This window comes from Schistocerca serialis, chromosome 1, assembly GCF_023864345.2.
Source record: "Schistocerca serialis cubense isolate TAMUIC-IGC-003099 chromosome 1, iqSchSeri2.2, whole genome shotgun sequence".
Taxonomy (NCBI): Eukaryota; Metazoa; Arthropoda; class Insecta; order Orthoptera; family Acrididae; genus Schistocerca; species Schistocerca serialis.
Window position 1 is genome coordinate 20,096,166 of NC_064638.1, and position 13,780 is coordinate 20,109,945.

Genomic DNA, 13,780 nt, shown 5'->3' on the forward strand with positions numbered 1-13,780 from the left:
CAGTACTTACCGATAGGTGGTGAATTTTATAGGACTGTTAATATAGACACATAGAAATGATTGTAAGAATAAAAATAACCCTTTAACTCTCTTTTGGCACTAATAGTTTCTTTGTTGGAGAGGAGAGAGGGGAATATGTTTGGGAAGGCTAAAAAGAAATTGAGGAGAGACTAAGGGGGGGGGGGGTAGGAGAGAGACAGGGGGGGTGAGGAGAGAGGGAGGTGGTCAGAGATGGTACATTGGTAAACACGGAGCCAGCTTCAATCCAGAAAATAAAGGCAGAGTGGAAAGTAGTGTTACTAGCAGAGCTGTGGTCATGTTATCAGGAGGTGGAGCAAAGAGTGGGGCGAGTGATCCTGTGAAGGGCTGGGGCACTAATGAAACATCATTTATTGGCGAAAGTTTTAAAATCACTCTGCCTTCTTCACGGCTCTGTCTAGCAGTGACTGTGCGGAGTCTGTGCCGGTTGAAAATGCGATATGGCACGTCGGTGCCTGCCAAGGAACTTGATAAGTGCATGCCTTGACGTTGCCTGTGATCGGTGCTGCGACCCGTAGGAGGCCTCAGCTCTCTTGACGAGTAAAGCTGCACTTAGGCTCATTATCAGTATACTGCGTATCCTTGTAGTCAGTTGTCAAGATGACACGAAGGCAAAAGATCCGACAGCGACACGAAGGAAGGCCGGGATGGCAGTCCCTGTGTACAGCGAGTGAGGTGGTACTTGTGCCACCCTAGCACTGGTGACACGAGTGTCCAGCACCAGAGTTGAATACCTTACAACAGGCAGATCGGTTCCTCATCTGTGGAAGATTGGTCTGGCTCCCATCCTGAGTCACAGTTGGGACCAGCAGGACTGCGGCTTGCGAATCAGAAGTCAGCTCCGTGACCAGATGGCTTTGGCCCACATGCAGTGGAAATTTTGAGACTTTATAGCTACGAACAGGCCTGACTATCCACATGTCAATTCATAAATCAGTTAAGAAAATAAGGAGATTATTTTTAATAGGAAGAGCAGAGCACTGACTGTATCCCACTTAGACAATGAGTGGACATCATTTAGTTCCATTGTGCTAGAAGTAGAGTAACTATGGGTAAAGTTTAAATGGAATGTTAATCACACTTTGGAGAAGTATGTGACAAGTAATTGTGGCTCAATAAAAAACAAAACACTGTGAAAACGAAGACTGTTGCACTCGCGATTCAAAAGAGAGCGCGCAAATGATGACAGGAAAAAGTTAATAGAAATTCGTGTGGCTGTAAAAAGATAGACGCATGAAACATACATCTACCACCATCATACCTTAGTCACACCTTGCTGAGAACCTGAGAAAATTCCGGTCCTATATAAAATTGTTATCAGGTCGCGGCATCCTATCCGGTAACTCGTCGACCAGTCTGGTGTGGTTGTAGAAGATAGCTAAAGGAAAGACGTTTTAAATTTCACACTTAAGAAATCATTCATGCAGGAAGATCATAGAAATGTACCGTCATTTGCCCATCGCGCAGAGTTTTGTATGGCGGACATAGTAATAGGCATTCATGTAGACTGTTAATGAAGGTACAAGCATATTGAATAGGCTCCCACGTATGTGAGTGGCTCGAAGACTCCATAAGTAATAGAACCCAGTGTGTTGTCCTCAACAGCGAGTGTTCATCAGAGACAAGGGTATAGTCAGAAATGGCCCAGGAAAGAGTTATAGGAAGCCAGCATTATTCTGTATTTACATAAATGATTTGACAGGCAAGGTGGGCAGCAATATGTGGCTGTCTGCTGATGGATGGTGTGATATATTGGAAGGTGTCATCGAGTGACTGTAGGAAGATACAAGATGGCTTAGACAAATTTCCTAGATGGTGTAATGAATGGCATTTAGCTTTAAATGTAGAGAAATGTAAGTTAATGCAGATTAGTAACATGGCAAAGCGATATGAAATGGAACGAGCATGCAAGGACTGTAGCAAGGAATGCAAATGCTCAACTTTGGTTTATTGACACACTTTTACGAAATAGTGGTTCACCTGTAAATAGACCGCATATAGGGTGTTGGTGTGACACATTCTTGAGTACTGCTACAGTGTTTGGGATTCCACCAGGTCAGATTGAAGGAAGATTTGTTACCAGTAGGTTCAGTCAACAAGCAGATATTACGGGAATGCTCAGGAACTCAAATGAGAATCCCTGGGGGTAAGCAGTGTTCTTTGTGAGGATCACTTTTGACAAAAGTTAAAGAACTGGCAGAGTCATTCTGCTGCTGCCAACATACATTCGTGTAAGGACTACAAAGATAAGGTTAGAGAAATTAGGGTTTGTACATAGGCGTATACGACTGTCTAGTTGTTTTTCTCTGTCACTATTTGCGTATGGAACAGGAAAGGAAACAACTAGCAGTGTTACGAGGTATCCTCTACTACACACTGTACGGTGGCTTGCAGAATATGTATGTATTGCACGGGGTGGTAGCTGGAAAAATGCTGTTATTGTTGCCCCTTGTTGAATGGTCTTATTTGCGCAGATGTTTAAATGTGAGCTTCAATGAAATGTTTGTCATAATCAAGGAACATGGCTATGGATTTGTAAAAGAACCAGATGAATTTGTTTGGAAAAACAGTTAAGGTGTTGCAGAAAATGGAGGAATACTACTACTCCATGAGTCAAGACATCAGAGATGTCATTATAAACCTGTACCAGCTTCTGGCCTTGGGGAGTACATGAAATGATTGATGTAAGATGGGACCATCCTGGTTGCTATAGCAGACACCCCCCTCCCCTTTCATATTTGTTTTTAGTTCTGACCCTCAAAAGTCAAATAGCTATGGGCGAGGATGAAAATTGGTCTGGGGTGGCAATAGGAAAATTTTCACTTGGCCATTGGGAAAGGTAGTGTAGTAGGGCTGGGAGGCGATGTGTCTGTGGGATGTTTGTGTCAGCTTAGGATAAGGAATTCTATGAAAGCAATATTGTGAGTCCCTGTGAGAGGTTTCTAGACTTTTCAGAGCTGTTTGCATGAAAAGAATGGGGTCATTTAGAGCAATTTTTGTAAGATTATGAGAAATGTCTGAAACTAGTAGCCTTATGTAATGGTAGAAATATTTTATTTTTCCATTACACATTTGGAGTCGCAAAGTAACTCTTCATCAGATGTTATACATTTCTTAATGTTTGTTTTTAGTGTTGTTGTAGTTGATGTGGGGCTGTGGTTGTCCGGCCACAGGGAGAATGATGATAAAAATAGTTTTCTTTCGGGTAGCAGATAGACAAGGACAGGGCTTGTGTAGGCTTAAAGGTTTGCTGGTGTTTTTCAGAAAGGATTGAGAGAAAATGCTGCAAGTGAGGAATTCCTGGTATGCCTTTCTGTCATCATATTTGTTCTCTCTCTCTCTCTTTTATCTCGCATTCTTGTTGTCACCTTTTTCATCATTTGGTGATAGCCTTGCTTCAGTAATTTTTCTTTAATGGTCAGCAAACTTTTTTTCCATGGTCAGCAAACTTTTTTTCCATGGTCAGCAAACTTTTTTTCCATGGTCAGCAAACTTTTTTTCCATGGTCAGCAAACTTTTTTTCCATGGTCAGCAAACTTTTTTTCCATGGTCAGCAAACTTTTTTTCCATGGTCAGCAAACTTTTTTTCCATGGTCAGCAAACTTTTTTTCCATGGTCAGCAAACTTTTTTTCCATGGTCAGCAAACTTTTTTTCCATGGTCAGCAAACTTTTTTTCCATGGTCAGCAAACTTTTTTTCCATGGTCAGCAAACTTTTTTTCCATGGTCAGCAAACTTTTTTTCCATGGTCAGCAAACTTTTTTTCCATGGTCAGCAAACTTTTTTTCCATGGTCAGCAAACTTTTTTTCCATGGTCAGCAAACTTTTTTTCCATGGTCAGCAAACTTTTTTTCCATGGTCAGCAAACTTTTTTTCCATGGTCAGCAAACTTTTTTTCCATGGTCAGCAAACTTTTTTTCCATGGTCAGCAAACTTTTTTTCCATGGTCAGCAAACTTTTTTTCCATGGTCAGCAAACTTTTTTTCCATGGTCAGCAAACTTTTTTTCCATGGTCAGCAAACTTTTTTTCCATGGTCAGCAAACTTTTTTTTTCCATGGTCAGCAAACTTTTTTTTTCCATGGTCAGCAAACTTTTTTTCCACGGTCAGCAAACTTTTTTTCCACGGTCAGCAAACTTTTTTTCCACGGTCAGCAAACTTTTTTTCCACGGTCAGCAAACTTTTTTTTTCCACGGTCAGCAAACTTTTTTTTTCCACGGTGAGCAAACTTTTTTTTTCCACGGTGAGCAAACTTTTTTTTTCCACGGTGAGCAAACTTTTTTTTCCACGGTGAGCAAACTTTTTTTTCCACGGTGAGCAAACTTTTTTTTCCACGGTGAGCAAACTTTTTTTTCCACGGTGAGCAAACTTTTTTTTCCACGGTGAGCAAACTTTTTTTTCCACGGTGAGCAAACTTTTTTTTCCACGGTGAGCAAACTTTTTTTTCCACGGTGAGCAAACTTTTTTTTTTTTCCGTGTCTGTGCTGAGCAAACTTTTTTTTTTTCCCGTGTCTGTGCTGAGCAAACTTTTTTTTTTTTCCCGTGTCTGTGCTGAGCAAACTTTTTTTTTTTTCCCGTGTCTGTGCTGAGCAAACTTTTTTTTTTTCCGTGTCTGTGCTGAGCAACCTTATTTTAATGCTCAGTAAACATTTTTCTCCAATTAGTGATCCTGTTTCAGTGTTCAGGGCCTTTTGTTGTTTCTTCGTAAATCTTTGTGTGTGTCCAGCAATAGTTTTTCTTTACTTGGTGCTTTATGTTATTTATTTGGCGAACTGTTTTCTGTATTTGGTAATTATTTTTATTCGGTTTAACGTTTTCAGTATGTTATGCAATCCCCTCCCTCTTTGATTGCTGGCTTTTTTGGTTGCTTAATCACCTTTCTTCTTCATAGGGAAATTTTTTATTTAGAGGCCTTTTCTCTTTGTTTCATGATTCTAATATTGCATAATTATGAGTTTTCATTTTGAGCAATAGGCTGTTCGTTTGTTTATTATCTCTCTCTGTTTGACAGTCATTTTTGCTCATTTATCAGCAACATTACTTATTTGGCTACTGCTTTTCTTCATTTACCTATGTCCTCAGTATTATCCACTTGTTTTTCAGTGATTTTTGCAGTAAAGTTAATGACAACAATATCTCTCTCTCTCTCTCTCTCTCTCGCTCTCTCGCTCTCTCTCTCTCTCTCTCTCTCTCTCTCTCTCTCCCCGGTAGAACTTCATAACCGGTTAGACTTTCAGCTTATACATGAACAGTTTTGACCCTCGATGCAGTTATCAGGTGTGACTGGAATCTATTCAGGCATGAGGCAAATTCAGTCCATTTTCTTATTTTCTGTGCATTCTTTCAGCACCTTGTTTGTCATTACACTGAAATCCTTCACTTTGTTCGAATCTCCCCCCCCCCCCCCCCCCCTTCAGGTGCAAAAGCTCAAGCCCCTCTTTTTATATTTTTAGCATTCACACCATGTCTGGTAACCATGTACCTGGGTACCTACATTCCTTGTGCAGATTTGCTCTCACTTTATTGACTCAACAACCTTTTGGTATTACTCTAAAATACTCTATTAAAAGTCTCCATCTTTAGTTGCAACCCTTCTCTCTGTGAATCCATCCTTAAATTCCAGTCTGGTTAATGCTTACTTAGCATTTGCCAGTGTGTTAACAAACACCTCAGAAGTCATGTTCCTCTCCCAATCTTCCACAGCTACTGTCTACAGTAATGGCTTTAATCCCCACTGCCCCCTCCAAGCCAACAAGCCCAACCTCAACTCTTTGCTTACTTCTCAATCCCAGCACTCATGCCACCTAAACCTAACCATAACCCCAGTCAAGACCCAACACTTCACAGAACTGACCGTTATATACTTATACTCTCGTGCAGGTCCCTCTCCAATCCTGAGATACATCCATTCTTTCCAATTGTAGCATTATGTGGCTGATTCCATTAAGTCATTATTTGGTTTCTTGAAACTGAGTAACTCATTTATATAGGAATTAGTGATTTAGAGTTTTGACCACCACACAAATAACTTTCTGTGGTTGGTCGCACTCACTGTCCAGATTTGACCTCGACTGGAAATACAGCTTCACCAACTAACTGCATCCTGAGACTAAAAGATCGAGCATCGATCCTTGTCTTAAACAGTTACAACGCAGATCCAAAGGACTCCACATCTCTTTCTCAAACCGTCCTCTCCCGGCATTCCAGGAATTCTCGATTACCGACATTACCACTTCAATTGTTCCTGAAAATATTACCAAACCCCCAGTCCTTAATCAAGCTGAGTCCGTATTTATCAGTTTCCTGAAGGTGGGTTGCTCCTTGATGACATCTGTGGTCTTGACTTGTAGTTAAATAGTATTCCTCCACTTAAATGCAACAACTTAACTCCTTTCTCCAAATCCAAAGTGAGACTCCTCAGTGTCGATCTCAATCTTACTGAAGCCCACATCCTTCTCTTCCATATTGGACACTCATTTCTCTGGAGCCTAGGCATCTGCAGCAAATGCAACTGCTCCACCACAAAATCCCTCAATACTGACAACCTCTCCTGGGCTTTCCTCTTTTGCAAATATCCCAGAGCTCGTATTTGCAAACTAATATCCCAGCAGTATCCTGCGTTCTCCCTCATCCGAGCCTCCTCCCTCATAAGGCAGTACCTGTGGGACTCGAATGTCTCAATACTTCCCTCAGACAAGGCCATGAACTTTGCAACAGTCAATATGCAGTATCTGAATGTGCTCCAAAACACAAGTGAGCATACCTGGGTGCTAGTTACACTTCGTGGGCTACTCGCATATTCACACCCAATACTGGCTTCCGTGAACTTCGTAAATGGAAACCCGTCCTCTCCTCTCTATTTTTCAGCATACCGGGCCACACCTACACACCTCACCCTGCAGCAGCTCACAGTTCTGAAAGCTAGGCTATTGTCATCACTTTTACTATGATACGTGTGTATCGGTGGAGCTAAACATTTGCCTCAGGAGGTAGTGACCAGCGAATCTGTCTAGTGATTTTTTTTTTCCCCCTCCACTCAGTTGAATTTTCTATATTGATCCTAAGAGGGTGAGATAGTGTGTCTTGGTCTGATGATGAAATGGTATGTTTTAAGTCAAAATTAGAATGTTTGTGGAAAAGCTTGGTGAAATAGACGCTTTTCTTCTTTTCAGTCGGGGTGTCTTGCATATTTTTTTGCTCTGTTGATTCCAAGCAGTACTTGCACAGTGTTGCCACAAGTTCTGGAAATCAGGGAATTTCAAATGGTGTCAGGAAAATTAAAGAAATTTCAGGGAAATTTGAAGTAAAAAAAAACATCACTGGAAAGATCTTGCTTTTGGCTCAGTAGATGAAATGGTTTGTTTAATGAGATGTGATGCACCGTCGCTGGCTGGGTGCAGCTGAGTACGTGCACTGCTTCCCTGCTCCCTCGTTCTTACTGCTTCTCTGCTTCTCCCCTTCCTGCCACTGCCGTCAGCTTGCAGTCAGTGCTGCCACCACTTCTTTCTGCTCGCCTAGCAGCTGCTGACGAGAGGCAGGGAGGCACGAGGAGTGGTGTGTTTGGATCTGATTCTCAGAGATCGTACGGGGCAGTCGGTGCTTATATTCGGCAGTTATCATCACTTTTTCAGTGTTTCCAACATACGTGAATGATGGGAGTAGTTGTCTCGTTCACTGTGTGCTTAATTCTTTGCATTTATTAAGGTTAAACTTGTGCCTTGTCTCTGTATGTTCTGCTTGTCTACATTTTTGATGCTTCAAGCTGAGAAGTTTCAAACTGTTGTCAAATTTTGATCAACATCATACACGGAGACTGGTCGTCCTTTATACCACTGGAGTATTGAGAACTTCTTGTATACGTTTAACACCAGGTAAGATCATTCACAGTGTTCAAAGTAAGTTTAATATGGTTCTCAGTATAGGAATCTCTTTTTAAATATTAGTATATTGATGTGTTATTGGTATTGCTGAATCACTGGAAAGTGGTTTCTATGCCAGAAATACCGTGTAATAAATCAGAGGTGTGTCCTTCACACTGTTAACCAGAGAGGCACTGCCTTCAGTGTTTAAAATATTTTGTTAATTTGGTTATTGCTAATTATAAAGTCCCTACAGACATGTGAGAAATGATCCAAATGAGAACCTAAAAATTGGGGATGGAGGCAATTGAAAGAACTTTGATAGTACGTTGAGAGGGTGGGGGAGGAAGGGGGGAGGAGCAGCATGGGTAGGATTGTTTTAATGGCCACAACTTTTTTGACAGATTTCTTTTGGCACAAAAATTGACTGAATGAAATTTGTAGAATAACCTCTCTTTGTAATGATCTGACACAAGCAGCTATCTATAAATTGTGTGCCAAAATTTTTGTATCATCTTAGCATGTCAGTCATTAATGGAAAAAAATTGATTGTGTGTTAATTTAAGTGTTGACAGATAAAGGCTCACTAAATCACAGTTGTAGATACAGCAAGTGAATCTTCCACTATCCATCCGGATATCTTCAACAAATGTAGTAACTTAAGAACATTTTCCAGTGTGCATCGTAGGGTGTCAAATGCATCACATATCAATAAAAACTATTTTGCTAATGAGAGTGTGTTTTGTCTAGGAATAAAGTAAATTTGCAGTACTGTAAGTATAAATAGCCCAGCTTATTGGTATCATCTGGTGTAGGGCATCTCTGTTAATGCAATAGCTGTCTGGACTGAAAGTATGCCTGTAAATCAAGGTGAATGACTTGTAACCCTGTTGTGATTACCATGTTTACATTTACTTACGGGCAGATGTAGGGCAAAATTGCGAAAAAATTCGAATTTTTTTAATTGCATAATTGATTAGAATGATTCTTTAAGAAAAATGTAATACAGTTTCACAATCGAATTTTGGCCTGAAATACGTTTTAAAAAAGTTTGTATTGGTGTCTGTGCCTGCCTTATCCCGTCTTTCTATGCTGTGATCAACTCCTGTATGCTAGAAATTTTGTGTGTGTTAATTTTCCATTCACACAATCAAAACAGACACTGGATGAATCTAGAGAAGGCTGTGAGAAAGATTATCTTTGCTTGTACCTTTGGTGACAGCTTGGCTTCTTGTACGTGCTAGAAACTTATTTCAGTTTTTAGTTTTGCACATTCAACCTGGTTTGTTCGAAATATGTTGTACAGTGGATACATATTCAAAAAAGTGAGGAAATGTCAAATTTCATATGTAAAAGATACAGGAAATTTAAATAAGAGTTACATTTGCTGCTCCTAAGTGTGAAGAACAAATTTTGGCAACGTCACTGAGTTCACTGAATAAGAAAATTAGTGAACGAATTGGTGATGGTGTGTACAGTGCCAAAGATGAATTTTCCAGTGGACTTAGGTTAACTGACTTAGAAATACTGACCCATATGATTAACATTTCATGTCCACATTGTAACTATAGGTCAAAGACCATTCGAGGTGTAGGCAGAGGAGGCACAAATTTGTTTTGTGGCTTGATGAACATGCCTGCAACAGTGACACTAGATTCAGTGATTACAAAGAACATTCATTAGTGCTCCTGAAGTTGAGTGCAAGGAGGACGTGAAAGCAGCTGTTGAGGAAGCTGTAGATATTAACATGGAAGGGGACAAAGGACACTGTGTAGTAAAGACAGATCTTGTGTGTCTGTTGTGATGGAACCTGGATGAAGAAGGGCCATACATCACTTCATGGTGTACTATCTGTCATGACTTCCAAGTAAAGAGCAAAGATTGCTCTCAGAGCGACACAAGAAAGAACAACAGTGACAGTGAAGAAGAAAGTGGCAGCAGGAATACAATAAAGTGTGCAGCAAGAATTACCAGGAGCAGAGTGGTGGGGCGGAAGCAGCTGGGATGAATTCCGAAGGTCAGTTGAACAATATGGTGTTAGGTGTGTGAAGTATCTAGGTGATGAAAATTCCAGAGCTTTTAAGGCTGTTTTAGAGACCAATCCTGATGGTTCATAAACTAAAATTGAAAAACTGGAATGAGTGGATCATGTTCAAAAGCAAATGGGAGGTAGACTACTCCAATTGAAGAAAGAAATGAGTTTTAAGAAATTGGAAGATGGAAAGCCACTGTGAGGTGTTAACAGACTGACAGGCAAGGAAATTGACAACTAACAAATATATTATGGAAAAGCTATCGGGGATAACTTACATAATGTGAAAACAATGAAGTAAGCCAGGTGAGGAAATATTCTTTAACAAACTTTCCCCAGATGATAATCCTCAACATTCCCTTTGTGACATATTGTAGTACAAATATCTTCAGGCAGAAGCCAGTGGAAAGCCATACACCCACAACATGGTTTGACACTTACTGTTTTAGGTGTTATAAAACCAACTTTCAGGTACCTAGCCAATCTGCTTAAAAAAATTTGTACGTGGGAAAACACAGAGTACAAATGAGGGCTACAATCACCTTATGTGGATGCATTGTCCAAAAAACAGTATTTGTGTCCTCAATTGTTGCGAAGATAGGTGCATTCTGATGCCTATGTAGTGTTCAGTAGTGGAAATGTAGGTAGGATTAAGTGCCCGCAGACACTAGGTTTCCATCCATGTGCATTCATACTGAAGATATTCCGAAGCATTGGTGGAGCGTGACTGAACGAAGCTCGGGCAGTAGAAGAAAAAATGCAAAAGTTGGCTAGGCAAAGAATGCAGGGGAGGAGAGTGCTCCAGGAAGACGAGGAAGATAATAAAGATAGTGGATGTGGACAGTATTAGACACTAGAGGTATAGCAGTACTGTCAGAAATTGGAAGTAAAATCTTTAAATGCAAATTGTTGTACCTAGCTTTTTTGAGCTGTAATGTACATTTACTCAGGAACTATAAATGCTATCATCCTGAAATTTGATATAGTTCTTAAGAATAACTTGCTGAATAACCTGTGCTGCACTTTTCCATTATGTTTTCTCGAGAAAAGTTCTCCTTTAAAATTAGAGGAAAAAAGAACAGTCTCGGGTAATGCAAAATTGAAAAATTAATTTCAAAGCAATTATGCTCTTAAACAAAAATCTGTTCCACACATTTTATTAGCCTCTTACGCAGAGGTAAACTGTGAAATTCCAGTTTTATTTCTTGATCAGTCTACGAGAAAATGTGTGTTATAGAAACAATGGTAATTAAAAATTCAAATCTTATAAAATATATATTTACACACAGTATCAAACAAAAATTGCACCGAATATGAAGCATTATGTTGTACATAATAGTCTCAAGTTTTATTATTTTACCTGTAATTGTTTTGGAGGCATTTATATATCTAAGTGCAAGAGTGCATTTTGCCCTTTGTCTGTCCTTAACGGAAAAATTAGCAAAGGAAGGGCATTTCATTGACATTAGTCAGTCTTTCTTTTCGTAACACAACCCTAAACACAACTTGTGGTCATAAATACATTTCATATTTATCTTTTTCAGGTTTATTTATGAAACTGAGCATCATAATGGCATTGCAGAGTTGCTTGAAATATTGGGGAGGTAAGTCTCAAAATATTTGTAGGTGAGGAGCAACAAAATCATAATAATATCCCAGTTTCTGAATTTAAAATGGAGTTGATGGTATCAGAAGTACTATTTCTAGGACAGTAGACATTACTGTACCAGTAATTTAGTCATCCGGAACAGAGGCACAATTGAAGTGGACTGTGGAATCTGGGTGACCCTCACTTTTCTCAGGTCCCATTGTAAATCGTCTTATTTCAGTATGGGTAACATTATTTCATTCACACATAAGTAGCAAATTTGGAGTGGGCCACCATTGCTACCATTGAAAAAATAGTTGCTGTTGTAAAAGGGTGGCGTGGTATCTGCCCACAGTCAAAATTCAGATGGCCAGCAGTCTAAGTCTGCACATGACACATCTGAAGAAGGTACTGGGGGGAAACTGTAAAAATACTGTGAGGTAAAAATCACCACCCTGCCTGCAAACTCAGAAATTGGGAAATTGTCAGTTTCACAGAGAAAGCTAGAAAGATTATAAAGTGTAAACATATGCACAAATGGTCAGTTAAAGGTGCTTAAACTATCTCGAGGGGGTAGAAGCATTTGAAAGGTTTGATGTCAATAAGAGCCAGTTTCTTACATTAGAGAAAAGGAGAGAAGTGTGTCCAGAAACTGAATAAATTGAGGAAACACAATACCCCTTCTCTTATTTGTTATGAAAAACCAACGTTAAGTGCAGTTGTGTGAATGTCTAAACAAAACATTGACATAGTCCGGTGTATGCAGTTGATAACTAAACACACACATGGACAGTTGCTATGTTGGCATATGTTTCCAGAGTTTGCACAGTGTATTTTGTTCTTAATTGTGAATTCATATTTTGCTTGCTATTCTTTTGCAGGTAATTCACAACTTGAATTCAGGGCATGTGTTGAGACACGTGTGTGTGTGTGTGTGTGTGTGTGTGTGTGTGTGTGTGTGTGTGTGTGTTTTTTTTTATGCTCCGTCTCTACCTGCATTACAGTTGGGCTGGCCCTGTACCATTGTACACGTTTGCTGGCTGGCTGGAACAGTTAGCCTATAGGGGTTCCTTGCCTTGCCTTGCAGCTCATACAATTGACTCAAGGTAGATTAAACTAATTTTACAGTTTTTTTTGTGTTGTCTCCACAGAGAGTAGTATCGTCCAGAATTGTGACAGTGAAATACGTGACTTAGAACTGTGTGTAAAATTTAGGTTCCCAGCAGATCTTATTGATATTCAGAATAAACAAAATATTGCACATTGATAAATGTTGTTAACATTCTTGTCAAAAGATAGCAAATATCTATATTTTTACCAATACGGGTATTGACTCAAAGGATGCCTAGGAGTCAGCTGAAACTAAGCAATACTGGAAAGTCATCCTATCTTTGTTAATTTACCATTATTTTCCTTGATGATAACGTCATCAGTTGTTGTATGAATCAATGTTTACTGCTAGTTTAAGGTATCAATACGATCATCAGTTACATACTGTTACAGCGTTTCCCCTAAACCCATTACTTGAACAATTACCACCTTCGGTTATAAATAATTAATAAACCATAGCATCATTTGCAACTCAGTTGCCAATCTTCCACTCATTATTTGCACCTTGTGTCATCTGTGCTTCTTAGGTCAAACATTATCTCTCCCCTCCCCCCTGGTGCTATGAAATACAGCAGATGGTCATACATACACCACCTGCAAACTCCCAAGAGTGGGGACAGTCACTTGTACAATGCTTATGACAGCTGTATATTTATTCCATTGTGATGAATGAATATCATACTTTGTTAGTGATTTGGAAGGAAGAATAACATCATTTGAATTAAATATGCATGGTAACAGTACATCACAGTATGGTAAAGTCTTCTTAGATACAGGTCATAGTTCACATTGTAAGTTATCAATTAAGAACTGAAGATGGACAACTGAGAAGAATATCAAGCCTAAGAAACTGGCCACTTATGCTGGTATTTAAAGGGTTACTGGCACATATGTAATTGATGTGTCCTCAAGAGAAATACCTACTAACAAAGGACCAATCATAAAGATTTCATATGTACTTTAGTTCTTCAATAAATTACAAATTGTAAAATAATGACAGAAAGTACAACTATCCTCCCAAGGAAGAAGTGTGGGGTGAGTTAGCAGCTTCCTCCTCATGCGCTTCCAAAATTTCTTGCTCATACAACAAACATGATGTATTTGTAGCAGAATAACAGCACACTCCAAAGTTTGCAAGTATACACACGAAATTA

General features: G+C 39.5%; 1 protein-coding gene across 3 annotated transcripts in view; it reads left to right on the forward strand.

The window, feature by feature from the left end:
* The window catches only part of LOC126460663 (serine/threonine-protein phosphatase 2A 56 kDa regulatory subunit gamma isoform), a 338,372-nt gene that overhangs the window by 250,004 nt on the left and 74,588 nt on the right, over positions 1-13,780 (forward strand). For all 3 annotated transcript variants that reach the window (XM_050095932.1, XM_050095933.1, XM_050095934.1), the window contains one exon: positions 11,473-11,532. In XM_050095932.1, the coding sequence (XP_049951889.1) occupies positions 11,473-11,532 (60 nt within the window). The remainder of the gene's footprint in view (positions 1-11,472; positions 11,533-13,780) is intronic.